At 40.5% G+C, this 19,111-nt stretch overlaps 2 protein-coding genes and 1 long non-coding RNA gene across 3 annotated transcripts; all 3 read left to right on the forward strand.

Annotated features, from left to right (window-relative positions):
- Window positions 1–4,905: 4,905 nt before the first annotated feature.
- LOC110700902 lies at window positions 4,906–5,787 on the forward strand. The gene has a single exon (XM_021878484.1). The coding sequence runs from the start codon at window positions 4,906–4,908 to the stop codon at window positions 5,785–5,787; it is 882 nt and encodes a 293-aa protein (XP_021734176.1).
- Window positions 5,788–7,948: 2,161 nt separating this feature from the next.
- On the forward strand, window positions 7,949–10,444 carry LOC110699428. The gene is made up of 4 exons (XM_021876944.1): window positions 7,949–8,932; window positions 9,029–9,148; window positions 9,366–10,155; window positions 10,261–10,444. The coding sequence occupies exons 1-3, from the start codon at window positions 8,840–8,842 to the stop codon at window positions 9,465–9,467; spliced, it is 315 nt and encodes a 104-aa protein (XP_021732636.1). The 5' UTR covers window positions 7,949–8,839; the 3' UTR covers window positions 9,468–10,155; window positions 10,261–10,444.
- Window positions 10,445–10,572: 128 nt separating this feature from the next.
- LOC110699438 lies at window positions 10,573–11,822 on the forward strand. Its single transcript, XR_002506894.1, has 4 exons — window positions 10,573–10,871; window positions 10,972–11,078; window positions 11,170–11,242; window positions 11,332–11,822. It is a non-coding gene; the product is annotated as an uncharacterized LOC110699438 (long non-coding RNA).
- The last annotated feature ends 7,289 nt before the right edge of the window (window positions 11,823–19,111 follow it).

A 19,111-nucleotide genomic window follows, 5' to 3' on the forward strand; every position in this document is an offset into this window, starting at 1 on the left:
ATATCAACTAAAATGATCCCAGTTTTGATAATACACATTACATAATCAAAATAACAATTACTTATCCAAGCAAATTACCCTATTAATGATACTTATATATCCACTATTAATTAAACAAGAAATATACCAATTTTCCACCTTAAAAGCAAATCATAATCTAATAATAATAATAATAATAATAATAATAATAATAATAATAATAAGTGTACTCCAGATCTCTGTTAGTTTTCTCTCTCTAAAGAGAGCTTCTCTCTCTAGGAATCTAGAGCTCCTTCAACCTTCACCACCGAAATCAATTCCACCTTCCCCAATTTCAGCAATTAAAGTAAGCTTTTTCAATCAAGTTCAGGGGTTTCGTAGGCCCAAGTTCTACAGTAGTTTTTAATTTTCTTTCTCTGTTCGGTACTCTAGTTTTACGGTTTCGATTTCCCTAATTTCATCTTTCCCCTTTTTAATTAAAATGATGGAATTCCAATTTCCCGACACCTCAAGTCAGAATTCATCTGATTCTAAATCCCAAAACTCCGGATTCCACCTTCATCTAGTCCTCGGACGATTCGTTGACTATCGTCAGTTTTCAGAGCATCGAATCCAAGACTGGGTATCAAACCAGTGGATTAAATTTGGGGAAATAAAGGTCCAGAAGTTCAAAAAAGTTTTCTTGTTTCTCTGTGCAGATGCCCGTGACAGAGACGCTATTTTAGAGCAGGGCTCCATGGCATACCAAGCTGCTCTTCTGGTCTTCAAGCCTTGGACCCCAGGTGACTCAATAAGTGACATACGTATTGACGAGGCTGCTATATGGGTACATCTTGACGAGGTACCTCTGAACTTGGTGCAATAGAGTTGGTCATAAGAAGAATGCTTGTTTTTTGCCTCCTTATATGCCTGCATCTTTTATGGCTGAACAGAATGGGGTGTGTAAGTCAGATGTTGATCTCGACCATAATCTGTCCAATTCGAACATAGGCCTGAGAAAAACTGAAAAATTCAGGACAACTAGAGTGAATCTACAAAGTTCTCTTAAACCCATCATCCCACCCCAACCTCGGAGACGCCAACTAAATAAAAGGCCCCTTATGTTTGCTAGTCCACACCCCTCGCTGGCAAAAAAGCAAAAATTGCACTCTGATTCAACACATATTAAACTTGCCCCTAAATATCCTAGCCACACACCAACCCAATCTACTTTTTCCAGTGCTAATATACCTAATGGGAAGAAAAAGATTCAAATAATACCCAATTCCCTTTATAAGTCTACCTTTCACCCCTCACCCTTCAGAAATTTTCCTCCAGTGGCTCGATCTCCTTTGTTCTTTGGGATAAAATATTCCAACTTTGTTAATGGGCCCTTCTCCTCACAAAAATCATATCCCCTCAAACAACCAAAACCTCCTCCCAAACAGTCAGCGACTAATTCTCCATCTCTGGAGCGCGGGTCAGCGAAACAGAGGCGTCCGATAAAAAAGTTTCAGTCATCACGTTTGAATGGAAAAGGCCGTGGAAATTTCAGTATTTGGGATAGGAACAAATGTCCTGCAAAAAAAAGGAGCTCTACAATTGAACCACCAGCATTTACTCTTCTAGTTTTTCGGGCTTCTCATCAGCAGGGTTGCTTCCCTTGTCTTCTTCCTTGCAAGAAACGCAAGGGTTCTCTAGCTTTAGATTCTCAGAATTCTTCTTTTGTGGGTTGGTGGCCTCCCCTAAAGCGCCAGCCGGTTATCCATGAAGATTATGGCATGGAATTGTAGGGGGTTAGGACAAGCGAACTCCCCTAAAATTCCTTATGTGTGCTCTTTAGTCCGCACTTTTGGTGTAGATATCGGGTTTCTTATGGAAACTATGCTTCTTTTTCCTAGTGTAGTACAGAAATTAGCCTCCCTACCTATTTTGGGCAGTTGTGGTATGGATGCTATAGGTTTTCGTGGCGGGTTGGTTGTCTTTTGGTTTGCTCGTTTAGAGCCTGTTTATATTTCCTCAAACGTTGTACTCTGTAAATTGCTTTTGGGGAATGATACAAAATATGTAGGGTTTGTGTATGGTTCGCCGCACGTAGTAGATCTCTGAGATTCTTGATTCTCTCCCTAGTGTGCTGTTGATAGGGAATTTCAATCAAGTCGAATTTGTTTCTGATAAAATTGGGGGTAGGGATTTAATCCCTGGTAGACTGGATTTTATTAATTGGCGTTTAGAGATGGATTTGGTTGGTATTCCTTTTACTGGACCACGTTTTACTTGAACTAACAATAGAATGGATTCAGATCCTATTTTTGAGCGTTTGGATAAAGCTTATGCTTCTCGTTCTTGGATCAAAACCCATCCTCATGCCAAGGTTGTCCATCAACCTATACTCCTCTCGGACCATGCAGCCATTATTTTATCGGATTCCGAATCAAGCAGTATTGGTGCTAAGCCTTATAAAGTGGAAAACTGGTGTTTAAAGGCACGGGACATTTTTACGTTTGTTTAGGCAATAATGGCACAATTTTTTGCTGGTTCTCCCATGTTTACCTTATCTCGACGTCTTTCAGTGATCAGGGACTTTTTGAAGAACTTTTTGAAGAACTGGTGTGTTTCCCATCGTAAAGCTTGGGGCATTAATTGGAAAAGTCTAGCTATGGCTGTCGATCGGGTTGCATCGAATTTAAATTCTCCTGTTTCTAGATGCCTTTTTCTTACTACCAGAGAAGAAAAAGTTGCGGAAGCTCAAGCAGCCTTTCTCTACTGGCGTCAGCGAGCAAAGGTTAAATGGGATGCAATTGGAGATTCTCATTCACGCTTGTTCTCTTCGGTGCAGTCTCGACATCGTCGAAATGTGATTCACAGTCTCCAAAATAATGAGGGTATCTGGGTTACTGATCCTGTAGGGATTCGGTCTTTAATTCTTTCCTTTTACAAGGATCTTTACTCTGGTGGTTCTTCTTCGGTTGCTCTCGACTCTCCTTGGTGGCATGATTTTGATCTCCCTTACCTTTCTTTAGAACAACAACAATTATTACTTCCATTTTCTCACTTGGAGGTCTAGAAGGCAATATTTAGTATTGATGATAACAAATCTCCTGGTCCTGACGGGTTTTCCTCTGCTTTTTTCAAGACTCATTGGTCGGAGGTTGGTCACTTTGTTGTTTTGGCGGTTCAATACTTCTTCGCCCATGGCCATATGCTTAAAGAGTGGAATCGCACTTTTCTGGTATTGCTTCCCAAGATTGAATGCCCGGAAATGGTGTCTCAATTTCGTCCTATAGGGTTGTGTAACGTGCTTTATAAGTGCATTGCCAAATGTCTTACCAATCGCCTTCGATTAATTCTCCCTTCCTTGATTTCTGGGTTTCAGAATGCCTTTGTTCCAGGTAGACTATTATCTGATAATGCATTGATGGCTCATGAGGTTCTTTCGTTCATGAATGCTTCTAAAGCACGTAAGCGTTTTTATGCTGCGTTAATATTGGATATGAACAAGGCTTATGATAGAGTCGGGTGGGACTTTTTGTTTAAGGTGTTACAGACCTTTGGTTTTCCACCATACTGGATTCACATCATTCGCCAGTGTGTGTCAACGGTCTCCTATCAGGTATTAGTCAACGGTGACCCTTCACCGCCTTTTTATCCCCAATGCAGCCTCCGTCAAGGGGATCCTCTATCCTCCTACTTGTTCGTTCTTTGTATGGAAGTTCTCTCTGCTATGCTTCGTAGGGCGGAGGATCAATCTCTTTTTCAAGGTATTCGAATTTCTAGAGGGGCACCGTCCATTTCTCATCTTTTTTTTGCGGACGATTCTCTGTTGTTCTTCCAAGTCTCTCCTGATGCTTGTGATCATGTGCTTAACATTCTGTTTGATTTTTGTAATATGTCGGGCCAAATGATCAACTTGCAGAAGTCGTTTGTCAAGTTCAGCCCGAATACTCCCCCTGATTATCGTGATTATTTAGCTGGCTGCCTTAAGTTACAAAGCAAGGAGTCTTTTGGGTCTTATCTGGGTTTGCCGGTCGATTTAGGACGACGTAAGATTCCCGAGTTTCAATTTATGGTTGATAAAATCTCTCAGCGTCTTGTAGACTTGGGTTCAGCTCACCTTTCCGCTGCGGCCAAGTTGGTTATCATTAATTCGGTCTTGGTGGCTTCTTTTAATCACATTCTGTCTGTTTTTAAAGTGCCAGCTTCGATCTGCCGCACCATTGATAGTATGTTGGCTAGGTTTTGGTGGCGGTCCTCTGAGCCATCGCGAGGAATGGCTTTTCATTCTGCCTCGTTGTTGCATCTTCCTAAGGGTATGGGAGGATTAGGTCTTCGTAGCATCGAGCACTTTAACTCTGCTTTGTTAGCTCGCCATTGTTGGCGCCTTCGACAACATCCCCAACTGCTTGTTTCCAAGCTTTTGTCTGCAAAGTATCCCTCCCTCTTGGCTTTGCCTCCAGCTAGGACTGTTTGTAGATCTTGGGGAAGTAAGGGTTTGGCTTTAGGAATGCAGACGGTAGTCAAGGGTGTAGCTTGGAAAGTTGGCACAGGTTCTAAGGTGCGTATTTTGGAGGATGACTGGCCCTGGGGGGGCATGTTCAGTTTAAGTCTGGTGTTAGTGGGTCGGATATCCCGACTCATGTTTCTTCTATTATTAATCCGCGTTCTTACGCGTGGGAACCTTCATTGGTTCACAGGTTTTTTGATCCACCTTCGGCGTCCCGTATTTTATCAGCGGAACGCCCTTAGCAGCTCATGGATGATTTTGTGTATTGGAAGTTTACGCAGGATGGCAGCTTCTCCACTAAGTCTGCCTACACATTGCTTGTCCGTCTCTTGATGGAAAATATTGTCAGTCAGCCTACTTCGGACGTCTGATGGAAAAAGTTGTGGGGAATGCCTATTCTTCCAAAACTAAAGGTGTTTTGTTGGAAGATTCTCCATAACGCCATGCCTCTTTTAGCTACCTTATATTCGAGAGGTGTTCCGGTCAATCCCATTTGTGTTTTCTATAGGGAAGCTCCTGAATCGACTTCTCATCTTTTTCGGGATTGTTCGTTTGTTCGACACCTTCTTACCTGCAGTTTCCCATCCTGGGATGGCACTTCCTTATCTGGGCGGCCTTTTGAATTATGGTTCTCGGATTTGATTACAGAGTTCAGACTTCTTAAGCAGTGGAGGGGTTTACGCTCTTTCTTATGCCTCTTATGGGCTATTTGGTTGTCGCGGAATCAATTCATCTTTAGGCATGCGCTTTATTCTCCTACCACCATCTTTGCTATAGCAGATGAGTGGGTTTCTCGTGGCGATCAGGCTGGTCTGTTTTCTATTCAGTTGTTTTCTGATCATCAAGGTCGGGTTCACTCTATCGTGCCTCGTTCTATTACTTGTCTTCGAGGTATTTCGACTGACTCTATACAGGTTTGCCTGATTTTGGATGGAGCATGGACTGTTGCGGATTGTTCGGCGGGAGCAGGATGGATTTTCCGTAGAATGGATTCAGATGAGATTTTAGGAGGTGGTTCAAGGGCTTGTCGTGTTGCGTCCGCTCTCCAGGCTGAGCTTCAGGCTTGTTTATGGGGCATTCAGGCATCTATTCACAGAGGGTTTCATAGTCTTTTTATTTACACGGATAGTGCAGTTATGGTTTCACTACTTCATCATGATCGTCCAGTTGATGTTTCTTGTTTATGGCTGCTGAGTGACGTTCGTCGGCTTCTTGAGGGTCTTTCGGTTTGTAGGATATCTAAAGTGCCTCGGGACTGGGTTACACCATCCCATTGGCTAGCCAGACGGGCTTGCGAGCGTAGGATTCTATTTTGGTCCTTTTGATTTATGTGTGTTTGTTGCTTTTAGTTTGTTAGTTACTATTGTCAAAAAAAAAAAAATAATAATAATAATATACATCATAACCCATTTTTTTTTTTTTTTTGAAAAACCCCAAATTTATTTTATTTTAATTTAAAACATAACTTGAAGTTCTGTAAAAGTTGGCCAAACAAATTCAACTATTTTCAAGCTACCCTTTTCACCATTCTCCCAAATCCAATCTCCCAAATTTTCAAGCTATACCCTTTTTGAAAGGAATGGTGTCCTTCGAACAAGTGTATTATTCTGATAGCGAGTTCAGAATTATTAGAAAGCTAATATATTCAATAAGGTCAAGTGATCGGAATGCTTGGGTGGAGGCCGCTTCCGATCAGTAATATTAATATAATTAATATTACAGCTTAATCTTGACTGAACCCTTCGGGTCACACCCAAGCAAAATATACGAACCAACTCGACGAATTAATTCGGAAGAAATTAATTCGTCGCCCGAGTGTTAAACATTTAGACGTCGGAAATTCAAGCTTGGAGCGTCGAAACCGAGCGTCTGAGAATCTCAAATGTCGAGCCAAAATTTAGGATTTGGCGAGACGGGAAAATGCATCAAGTAACAAGTAAAATCCTAGCCACGCAAAAGGCTAGGAATGCATGCCCAATAGGAGCATGCCACGTGGCAGCACACATGGAAAAACGCCATGTGGCAGCACACATGGCTGCCACGTTGGCAGCCGCCAAGTGGCAGCAGCCACGTTGGCAGCCGCCACATTGGCAGCCACTTAGTGGCAGCCACCAAGTGGCAGCGTGCCACGTGGCAGCGCCATGGTGGGCGCGCGCCACGGTGGCGACAAATGTGGCAATGGCCGTGGACCCGGGTTGATGGGTCATGGACACGGGCCAAAATAAAATGGGCCAACCGAACCCAACTTGGGGCTCAAGGTTGGGTGACACATGGTTAGTTCACATTGCATGTGAAATGCCTTGGGGACCAAGTGAGAAAGTGGTCCACACCTAACCATGTGACACTTGTTACTTATTCCTTTGTTTATTTAACTAAGGGTTGAATTCACCAATCTTTCCATGTGGGATCTTTTTGTGAAAAGTCCCACATTGAAAGATGAGTGAAATTCACAAGGCATACTTCCTTATAAATAGTCATGGAATGGCTTGAGAATTCTTTACTTGAAAGGGAGTTAGAAAGAGCATTCCATATTTTTGGGAAAACTCTTAAACTCTAATAACACTCGGGTTTTGGTCGGACCTTGCTAACCCCAAGGTAGCGGACCTTAAAGTTGTGTTCGCCCTTTTTGTGGGTGGATACCGTCAGAGGCGCGGCGCTTGACGTGCTCGTAGCTTTCAAGTAAGAGCCCCGGTTTTTGGGCGAAGCTCGCTTCGAGGGTAAGATTCGTTATCTTTTCTTTGTGATTATTTATTTATGCGTTATGATTTTAATTATTGCGAGTGGTTCCTCGGGTCGGGGTTTGTTTCTGCGGTGAGTCGGACTCACTAAACCCCAACAGCGGTATCGGAGCCCCGCTCGTTTATTTTTATAATCATTTTTTCAAGGTTTATTTTGGCTTAATTTTCTGGTTTAAGTTGCTAATTAGATTAGTAGCTCGGTTTTATTTATTTTAATCCCGTTTTAATGTCGATTTTGGCCTAGAACCCAGATTTTCGCCCAAGACTAGTGAATTTTGGTTGGAAAACGTGTTTTGGAAAGGTTTTTGTCCCCTTAAAGCACACTTATTTTAGCCAAATTCTTACCAGAAATGCCTTTTTCGAGGGGTTTTTCGTTTTTGACGAAAAATTTTAAGTCTTTTCTAACCTTGAAATTAATGGCATAAATTGTTGATTATATGGTTGATTATTTGCATTATTTTCTGCATTTTTATGTCCCCTTAAAGCACACTTATTTGGTAGTATTTGATGCTTAAAGGTTGATTTATTTTCACATAATTGCAAACTAATTGCTTTTTAGTGTGAAAGTTTTATTTTTGAGGCTTCCTAAGTGTTAAAGATTCAATCTTTATTTGTGATAAGTGATTGAAACTTTAAAAACCACTAAATTCCATGTTATGTTGTGTTAAACTTTGATGTTTTAATCATTTTGAGTTGATTGGAAACATAAAGTTTCGATTTTTGTGATAGAAATTTGGTTATCTTCATGTTGGAAGACATAATTTTCAAGGATTCACAAAAATTGATTAAAATCGATTAAGAAACTCAAAATATTCCAACAAAATCCGATTAATTAAACCAAGAAAAATCAATTAATTAAACCCAGAAAAATCAATCAATTAAACCCAACAAAATCCGATTAATTAACCAAGAAAAATCGATTAATTAAACACAAACCTCGTGCATGTCTTAGCGGTGCATGTCTTCGTGGTGTTATTATTGCGGTGGTGGTCTTGGTGATGGTGGAAATGAAAGAGAAGGAGACTAGGAGATTGAAGGAGAAGAGGGAGAAGGAGACGAAGGAGAAGAGGGAGAAGGAGACAAAGGAGAAGAGCAAGAGAAGGAGGAGATCTAGGGGAGAACTGTTCATGGAGAACAGAGACTACGAAAGAGAAAGAGGTAAGGGGAGAGCAGGAGAGAGAAAGAGGAGAGGGGATAGCATAAGAGAGAATGAAAGAGCGGCTGATGAGAGAAATAAGGTAGGGTTTGGGGTTTATAAGGGGGGCGTTTTTTTTTTTAAATTGATTATTGCCACGGGTTCAAAATCGATGGCCTTTACCATTTATGCCAGCGGTTGGTTTGAACCGGTGGCAATGTGAATTAGCCTATCCCGCCCATTTTTTAAGCCACCGGTTTTCGAAAACCGGTGGCCATAGAGCGGTGCCTTTTTGTATTTTTCTACTAGCGAAGGTTGCATATTGTTTGCGTTGGTAAGCAATGTAGTACTGTATCTTATAAATTGTTTTTGAATAATGTTTTAGATTGTTACACGTGAAGGGATTTCTCTTGTTTATGATTAGTTGTTGACATAATCTTTAATGCACATATGTTGTAGATCTTTTATATTGACCATTTGGATCGGGTACCTAAGTCTTGGGGAATGACTCCGAGATTGGTGGCCTGGTCACAGGAAGAAATCAGCGTAGTTGTGAAAGAGGACCAAAAGAAGACGGGGGACTATGGTCTGTCGCTGGTAAGTGTTAAAATCATTGTGGTCTTACTTGACAAGTTGACATCATTGTCTATTGTGTAGTTGTGTTTCATTTGATTAAGTTTGTTTGTTGTGCAGTGCTTGAATATTGCATACGGTGAGGACCATCCGCTGGCACCCCGTGAAGGTCCAGTCCCACGGAAAGTAGCTGCAGCTGCACCTGCAAGTGCTGTTGATGTGGATGGGATCACTGAGCAGGTCTTTCTCTTTATTTGATTTTTTTTATTATTATTTTTATTTTTGCTTTCTTAAGACCTGGAGTTATTGGTGTTGTAATTGATCTTGGCTCTTGATCTGGTTTCCCACTATAGTTTTCTATTAATAGTTTCATTTTACGGTTAAAAAATATTTTCATTCATGGTTGGTTGGATGTCTTTCTTAGTTAATTTTATATGGAATCTCGTTATGTATGCAGGTGGTTTCTAGAGTGGTGGCTGATTTGACTCCAAAGTTCATGGATGCAATTGATGCGAAAATGGGTACGATGCTATATGATATGAATGAAATGTTGAAATAGAGTCTGGCCGCGTCGGCCGCGACTAAGCAACCAGTGAAAGGAGCTGTTAAGAAAACTTTACCGATGAAAAACAACCTGTGGTTGATAAAACAGATGGGAATAAGAATGGGAATAAAAAAACTTAATTTGTGGTTGATTCCGGTGTGGTGGAGGTGGATAAAACATATGGGAAGGAGAATGATTTGTTTGAAAGCAGTGGCGACGGTGCAGCTGGTAATGGTGGGAAAACCACTGAGGTTGATGTTCAGAAGGTTGCAGCTGAGTGTCTGAAGGATGCCTTGGTGGGGGGTGTTGACGATGAGGATGCAGAGCAGGGTGGTGAAGGGGGTAAAAATTCTGAAGCTGATGAAGGGGATGATGTCAATGACAATGAGGGAGACACTCCTCGTTCTGAAGATGATGTAGAATAGGAGGATGTAGAGTCTCCCCAAGCAGAAGGAGAGTTTGTTCTGAAAACGGTCGGGTCAAGGGGGACGACTGTGTTGGTGGCTGCCGGTTATAGTGAGACAGATTCTGAAGGTGAAGAGATGTCTCCGTCCAATGGCAATGAACATTCAGGAACTGTAGACAAGAGGGTTATAAAACCTACTGCTATAGCAGGAACTGCAGACACCCGTAGGCATACGACGCTGGAGGCAAGGATGCTGCTGTACGTGCGGCAATGGAAGGAGTTGAAAGACCCTACTTGGTATGTGTTGCTGATCTCTGTGTAATGAAGTTATAATTTTTTCCATTTATAATCACTTAACTGGTTTGCAAAATATTTATGTTTCTGTATATGTGTGTATTCCAGCACTAGTGTCGTCCTCATATCCTGTGATGAGATGACTGTTGACCAGAGGGACTACTATGGTGTTGTGCATCCCAAAGCGAGGGTCGGGTCAGACTACGTCCGGATGGCTAGTGTGTTGTACACAAAGCATTGGGCTACCAGAGAGTTTGTCAACCGAAGCAAGCGTATCATGCTTGATCCGACCTATTCAGTAAGTGCAATTAGGTTGTTTGGTGGTGATTATAAATTTTTTGTGTATTGGGTTTGTGATAGCTAGATAGCGTATCTGAGTATGATTGTGTGTCTTGTAGAACCGATTGCTGCTGAAGGAGGGACGCGCAGACATACGGGAAATTATTTTTAAGCAATAATTTTTAAAGGATTAAAAAGGTAAATGGGAGACCAAGAACTACAATTAATTAATGAAATGAGAAAACTTAAAGTTCATGTTTCAACTCTTGTATGAAATAATTAAGCAGGTTTTTATCCCAGTACTTGAAGTCCTGGAAAAAAAGACTGAGGATGCACATTGGTGGTGCCTAGCCATTGACTTGAAAGCAAGGAATTTGTGGATCATAGATTCCTTCTACCCCGAGCCTTTCAGCACACATGCTACGGAGGTTGATATTCTGGTATGTATTCCCTTGTTTAATGTTACCATTATGTGTGGCCGTGCTTATAAAATTCATATGATAAGGAGGTTGATATTTTGGTTTTTATTCGAATGCGCAGCTACGTGGGGTTGATGTGCTCTTCAGCCTTAGTAACTCAAAATGGATAACGGGAGAAATAAGTGGTTGGAAAAAATGCACAATTGAGGTGTCAGGACCTTCAGATGCGTGAGTTTAATTTTGTTGTTGGATTTGAATATTTCACTTTTAATATGTCTAGTTTTTATTTGAACTTATGGTTCCCATGGATAATATGTAGGGCTTAATGTGGTGTTTACATGTTGGCCTACATAAAGTTTTGTGCTGGAAGGTTCACAACTATGTTCAGTGTGGTGAGTTTTAAAATGTAGTATTAAAGCAATTTTTCCCTCTGTTTGTTTGTTTGGGAAGTGGCCTCACCATATGCACTCTTTCTATGTAGGGAAAGATTCACAGTGCAAGGGAGAACTTATTTATGGACGACCTGCAATGCGAAACTAATGACTTGGTTGATAACCTAGAGTCAATGATTCCCGCAGTTAGAAAAGACACTAAGGGGGAGATAGGTGGAGTACGGGGATAAAATCATCATTGAGGCATATTCTGGTTGTTTGATGATATGCTTATTTTGAACAGTATTTTAGGTGATCACTGGTTTTTGAACAATATTGATTATGCATTCAACTAACTAACTCATAATTCTAGATAGCCTTGGTTATATTTAGCCTTTGAATCTGTTTATAAATAGACATTGTCAGTGGTACAGTTTGGGGGTCTTGTTTGTACCATTGATGGTATTACTCCAAGTTATTGTAGTTACTTGGTAGTTAGTGGGACATATTTGTATCTATTTTAGACAGTGGTACAATATTTTGACATGTACACACATGAATGTACCACTTATTAGGTACTTCATGATATTTTACCTTTAGTCATCTTTAACCTCTTCATTTCGTTTCTGTTCTGTTACTCACAAATGTCTAGAAAGTGAAATGAGTATTAAATAAGTTAAATTACTACTACATAAGATGATTGTTCCACACATTTGACCTTAGTCTCAGCAAAAGAAATACATGAGAAAACATTGCTTAAAGTAGGACCCAACTTAACATATGTGTTAAGTAAATAGATGAAGAACTAGTACCCAAAGACAGCCTCACCTTCAACCAGGATCACCTCCACATCAAAGGTCCTTCCCGAACTGTTCGTGGTGCGACCCATCAAAAGCCAAGCCTGATGCGAACCAGTGGTTGTTTATGTCAGGCTCCTCATCTGAGCCGCATGGGCCGTTGTTCAGTTGTGGTTGCTGATGGGGTGGGATGTAAGTCCATGTTGGTGGTGGCGGCTTCAAATTAAAAAATATTTTTATTAATAACACTTAAAAACAACGTAATTAGTTTAAAGAAATAAGTTGTACGAACTATGTGAAGCAAATACAAGACATACCTGAAAAACGACATCCAAAACCATTCCCTGTGGCCTTGTTGATGTGTACGAGAACTTAGCAGTAAGTGCCACTGGCCTCCAGAACACCAAAACTCCCCCTGGGTTGTTGTCCGGACCAGCTGCCTCGACTTCATAGTCACCCGGGATATCATCCAACAGCTCGTTCTTTGCGTAGTGGTTGCCTACACGAAATTCCAATATGATTAGTAAAATTGGGTTATAATGCTGATGCAGGGTTGTAAAGTTACGAACAAACGAAGGCCTTGTGCATCCTCTGGCATTCCAACACAAAGTGAACGACGATCCAATCTGTATGGTAGTCTCCTGGCTACGGCTTGAGGCCAGATACTCTCCTGTGTAACTGACATGGTGGTATCTCTTTCTGATAGGAAGAATTTGGTGGACCTTTGGCTTAATCGTGCAACCCGATATATTGAGCGTCATGTGGGTATGTCCGTCGACGACCTTCAGTACATGGAGCGTATCCGTGTATGACCCAACAAATATATTAAGCCACATCATAGGGAAGGCATATATGGGTACCTCGAGTATGTTCAGAACGGGCTCCAAATCAATTGCTTCAGCCAATTCAGAGGGTATCGTGCGCATCGAAGAAGAGGAATAGAAGGCTTGGAGTAGCCAAAATATCAATACAACTGCTCCTTCATTGTAGCAGCCCACTAAATCCTCTACTAGGGGTAAATGGCCGAGAATAGGGCTGCCGTCTCCGAGAAGCATGAATTGAGTTGGGGAGCTCATTCCTTGTAGAAGTCGTGCCCTCAAATTTTGGATAGGGTGGAAAGAACCACTTACTAAGTGGTCAGTTGTCTTGAAATAATTCACGAGATTTAAGTTCACTTCGTTGTATTCCCTCTCAGATTTCTAGAAGTACATTATGGGCAAATGTGGTTGGGGTACGACCTGAACAAATGAAACAGGAAGTGGATGAAAGTTTTCCATTGTTTTGAAGAAAGGTTGGAAGAAGATGGAGAGGAAAGAAGAGAATTAATTACTCTAGCGAATTGGTTGGACCCCTTTGGAGGTAATATTCGACTAGTTCAGTTCTGTGGGAGGGAAAATGTAATTTTCAAAATGGAATGTGCCATTTACCATGTGGTAAACCTACTACAGTAGCATCACTAGGTGCAGGACTAGTCCACAGAGCTGTCTTGTCAAAAGAAGCACTAACTAGAAGAACATGGTATATATATGTACTATTGACCAACTAAATAGGTTTTATTGTACCACCAAATATTACCTACTTAAATAAATTAACCTACGTGTGGGTAAAGGGTGCGCATTAGTTTAGTGGTACATTTTGTAAAGGTCAATGTACCATTTAGTTACCCTTGTAGCAAATTTTTTTAAAGGTTCAAATAAATGGGTAATATGCACCACTAATTATACAAATGGTACTTTGAAAAAGGCATAGGCATGGTTTTTGTTCCAGATGGTACAAATAACGTAATTGAAAATAGATAAAACTAAGAGAAAAAAACAAAAGCCAAAACTAAACAAAGTGTTCAAAATAATTACCTCCATCACAGTTAATCACATATGATATAATTACAGTACACCTTCCAAACTGTGAATGAGTTTTAAAAACAGAAGCCAAAACTAAATTAAGTGTTCATAAGCAGCATGATTAAACAAAGTCTTCATCTTCAAACATATTAAACCAGACAACATCTAACTAAGCCAATTACATAAAAAGAGTAAACCATTGAAATCAGATATAAAAAAAACATAAATAATTGGCGTAGATTAGTTAACCCGTCAGTTGAGTTTTTCAATGGTTGAAGCCGAGTGTCCGTATGCACCGAAGTTCGTGTGGGAAACCTTTGGAGACCACCTATCACGGACATGGTACGGCGCATATGGAGCAACATCCTTGGGGCTTTCGGGACTCCTTTTCCTTACCTGCCTATGCCTCCGCCTGGGCCTTTCTGGTGCCACGACCTGCACCGGCGGTTGGACTGCTGCTCCATCTTGCCCATTTGGTCCACCAGCATCTGTGGTTCCTCTTCCCAGTACCAGCTGCTTCCCATCCTGCACCAGACACCCTCTTCATAGCTGCCGACTTCGCTCCCTTGGTGGGTCTCCTCCTAGCCCCCAACCTTAGTGGACTTTTGTTCACGCTTGTGCTCTATGCAACATTGGTTTGTGCCCTTTCCTTGTTAATGTTAGCAATGGCTGCTGAAACATCATTCTACTAAACCTTCAAGCTCTTGCATATGAATTCATGGTGGTTTAATTGCTCTGTTAACATATCCTCCTTCATTTTAAGGAACTCAAGCTCTGAGTATTTGGGTTGATCTATTTGTGATTGTTCCATTGGCTGCTTTCCTTTGTTTTGTTTTACCATTTTTGGAAAAAATAAAGACGTTAATATTATGGAAAGGTTGATTTCCGAGAACTATAGGATAGAGTGAGAGAAAGGGATTCTCGGAGGAAGATATTTTCTAAGACAGGTTAATGAAATGGAGAGGAATGGAAGTTGAATAAATAGTGGGAGGACTCAGTTATAAGATCATGGGGTGACGATTAAACGCAACCCGTCAACTCCAAATGTTTCGCGCCAATCTATGTCACAATTAGGAACCTACCATTTAATGTCCCCAATTCCAAGATGGCACATACATTCGTGAATAATGTACCATTTATCATTTAAATGAATTTTATAGATGAAAATGGTGTTATAGTTTATGGGGATAATTAAAAGGAAAACTGAGGTTCCTAATCGTAAGCAATGGTACATTTGTCAATATCTAATATACCACTTGGACTTATGTATGATTTATTTGATAAAGTAAATTACAAATAACAAATTCATAACATAACAGAATAATATTAATCGTTGAAAACAGAACAATGTTATTCGTTGCTTAATGAACTAAAAACAGAGTACAATAACTTGGTACATTAATTTGTAAACAATAACAGTAGATAGAGTACTTCATTCTTCTTACATAACTTGGTACACCATTTCCATTTGCATTAGCATACTACCCAAATTACTTGAATTACGATATGAAATACAATAACACTGCAATTATTAAAATTGTAAGACCGATCTTAACGATGTTTATGTTCTGGTGCTCCAACACCTCCACCCTACGAACTACGCCCCCGATGTTGTTCGGTTGTCCGTCCTTGACAAGGTCGGAATCAAAAGCCCATTCCCAGTAACCGCAGTGCCGACATTTATAATACGGCCTTTTCTGATTCATTTCGGACATCGAAATGCGGAATTCGACGAGGGTAGTATCTTCCCCGGAGCAGTTGCAGATTTTTGCAGAGATCCATGAGATGTCAGCAGATGCACAGGGTCGATGAATTACACGACTCCCCGAAGAGGCTGATGACATTATTGACATAGTTTGTGGAGTACCACTTTGCAAGCTTCTGAAGTGAGATGGTGTTATGAAAAGGGAATGGTCGGAGCTAGAAATTAAGGGTCAAGTGTGACAGGGATTTACCATGGTAGAAGGAAGAAGTATATATATAGGGGTAAATGATCAATACCACAAAGAGCGGGAAAGTTGTTCTTTCGCGCCTGATTTTTACCGGGACCCTAAATTTATCAAGCTCAATTTTGACTGTTACCATTCATTACAGCACATATAGTGGGACATTTATCCCTTTCATATGTACCATTAAGTGGACATTTCCGTATTATGGTACATTAAGTCTGAACTTTTATACCATAAACACCATATCGTCCAAATGGTACAATATTGACCAGTAAATGTACCACTGCTTAAGTGGTTATGGTTAGGGTCATTGAGATTAGGGTGAATATAACATGTTTATGGTATTATTAAGAGACCTTATAGTCCCTAAACATGTTTTTAGGAATATGGTAGAATAGTGAAGCACTATAAATTGGATTCCGATAAGCGATAAACATAGAGTGAGTACTAACTAAATAACTACCTAAACAAGGGTTGATGGAAGTGTATGTTGTGTTACAAAGTAACTCAATACAAGGATAAGATAGTGAATCCGATTCGTATGTGTTTCGGTTTAAGGTAGACGTAACTCCACCCTCAACCAAACCACCAATGACTTGTAAGTTGTAACGCCATAATATCTATTAAATAAACCTCCAAACCATGCAATAATCAAGCTTTTTTGTGTACTTCACAATTTTAAGCACACTAAGTCACTACCCAAAGGGCATGCAATTTCTACCAGTTTCGTTCTTAGTGGTACAAAAAATATATGTTTCACACCTTTAATATAGAAGTGGTACAATATAGCATAATTTTGTACCACTGTAACCTGGATTTTTCGTAGCCCAATCACCATGAGTCATTGAATCGTATGCATTTATTTTTTACCCATCCCAGCTCGTAGGGGGTTCAGCTATCAGCACTAGGGGACAGAGATGTCTTGTCATAACAAACACAAGTACCCAGCTATTGGTATAATATATGAAAGCTTATGTACTAATTTACACAATATGGAGACTAAAGGGATTATAATGTACTACTATAAAATTTTGTATCAAATCTTTTAGCCCTTTTGACTTTACGACTTTAATTACGGCAGTAGGGGAGTTATTTTTTGCAGTTATTATCCAACTAACCACTTCATAATTACACTCTTGCATAAAAATTAACTACTTATTGTGAGGTCAGTGAGTGGAATGCAGTGGTACACTATTGTATGATAAAATATAGTTATATGTACTAGTTTATTATTTATCTAAACTAGTGGCACATTTAGTCTTCCACTGGGAATTATATAAATTGTTTTATTTCACAATGTAATTGGAGGGTAATTTATTGAGGCTATAGCACTATAAGAAACGGTGGCAGAGGAACTAGTTCATACATGCCTAGCTAATTTAGTGCATACAATATTTTCAGAAAAAATAATAAAACACAAATGGGGAGAAATGGGAGCAAGAGAGTGTTTGCTGCAAAGGGATTGAGTGATGACAAGAAAGTGGCTACTCATAAGACCCCAAGGGGACTTATGAAGCGTCTGGAGTACATGAAAAACAATGGCCATCACGATGCAAACGGCGTCATTTGAGACTTTTTTACCTCCCTAAAAAAGGTAAAGAGATTATGTGGTCGCACTAATCGGCGACGATAGCTCGCGGTGGGCTTCAAAATCCCATTATAGGGATTGATTTCCACCCCGTGTACCCATTCCTCACGCCGCTTAAAATAGGAGGTCCCGGAGACTTTTGCAAAGAGGCGTATTGTTTCATGCACTACCTTGTGGATGCTCACAAGATTGCGATTAGTGTTAACCTCAAAGATTTCTATGAAACAATGATAGATTGTGTGCGATATTCGTGGTACTGCAGGCATTGGCTTTGGTTTTGGGAACTCTTTATGAGTTACTATGATTGGGCTGCAACTGTGGAGGACATGCTCAACAACCACTGTAAGGAAGGTGAGAAGTATTGTCTTCTACTACTTAGCCATGATTTCACGTCCGACTATGACAAAGGCGTGGTTCATGTAACTGTAGAATGGATGAATTTCTCTCACAAGGATCCTTATGAAATGATCCATCCAAGCGAGGAGCAATGCATGTATTTCAGGAGCAAGATGTTGGCTGAAAATGTCAATGATGAGATGCAACACTTGGATCTCATCACTAGGGAGCCCTTTGACTATGATGACTACCCACAGTGGTATGTTAATATGTTAAATGCGGCGAAGATATGGTATGATAACAAGGTCAATCCGGTTTCCGGGGAGTTTTGGGACGGACATGCGCCTGATTACAATGACCCATACGTGGATCCGTGGGAAGGATACCATGATTTTGGGTTGGACGACGACTGATTCTTGCTTGTTCTTGCATTTTCTTTCTGATGCTTTCCATGTAGTTTTATTAATGTTATGTACTCTTTTAATTCTAGTGGCACAATAAACTCTCTATAAATGTACCATTTTAAATGTCCTGTTCTGCCATGAACTTGGAACTAAGTACGTTGTTCCATGCTGACTTTGAACTAACAGATAAGCTCCTATTAAATCCACGGTAGGTAGCTTACTTCATCTAATCACCATGCAAGTTAAAAGAAAACAGTAAAAATAGCAACAACAAAAATAATGTAACAAAAGAATTGTGTCTGCAAATGTCAAATACGACGTAAATTTAGTGCAATGTTATTGTCACTAGCAAGCACTCCTGCTTTATCTCAACAAATGGTACATTAATGTGTGTTCAATATGTACCACTGGGGTAATGAATACAGGTTACATGACTCTAATTCGGATTGGACCTTCCTGTACCAGGAGTAAAACCAAGTAGACTAGCTAACACCCCCACCAGAGTTTCTACCCCCTAACAGCAGTAAAGTAACGAACAAAACCATCCAAATCCCTCATTTGTATACCTCCAACCGACCGCATGTATTCATTCGTTGACACCATACACTGGTTTGGGTTTGGGTAGCTTGCTTCTTGGTAGCGTTTTTGGCCGTAGCAGCTTTTTGTTTGCCTTTTTTTTCTGTGCATGATGGGTACTGCGAATTTGTAGTACAGTGGGCTTTCTTCTTCGGTAATGGTGGATCTTTAATCATCCCCGAGGCAGATGCTTCACAACTGCATTGGAAACCACTTACTGGAGTTGAGGCGTTTAGCAGATCGGAACCAACTGTCACTGGCGTGGTTGTGGGATGAGGTAGCTTGTTCTGCGCTACAGAAGAAGGAGTCCCAGCAATACCTTGACCACCTTCTGCAGGAACATCATCTGCATTGGCCTTAGCTGCCTCTTCCTGCTTTTTGGCAACCATTGCCAACACT

The sequence above is a fragment of the Chenopodium quinoa genome, unplaced genomic scaffold (assembly GCF_001683475.1).
Source record: "Chenopodium quinoa cultivar QQ74 unplaced genomic scaffold, ASM168347v1, whole genome shotgun sequence".
Classification (NCBI taxonomy): Eukaryota; Viridiplantae; Streptophyta; class Magnoliopsida; order Caryophyllales; family Amaranthaceae; genus Chenopodium; species Chenopodium quinoa.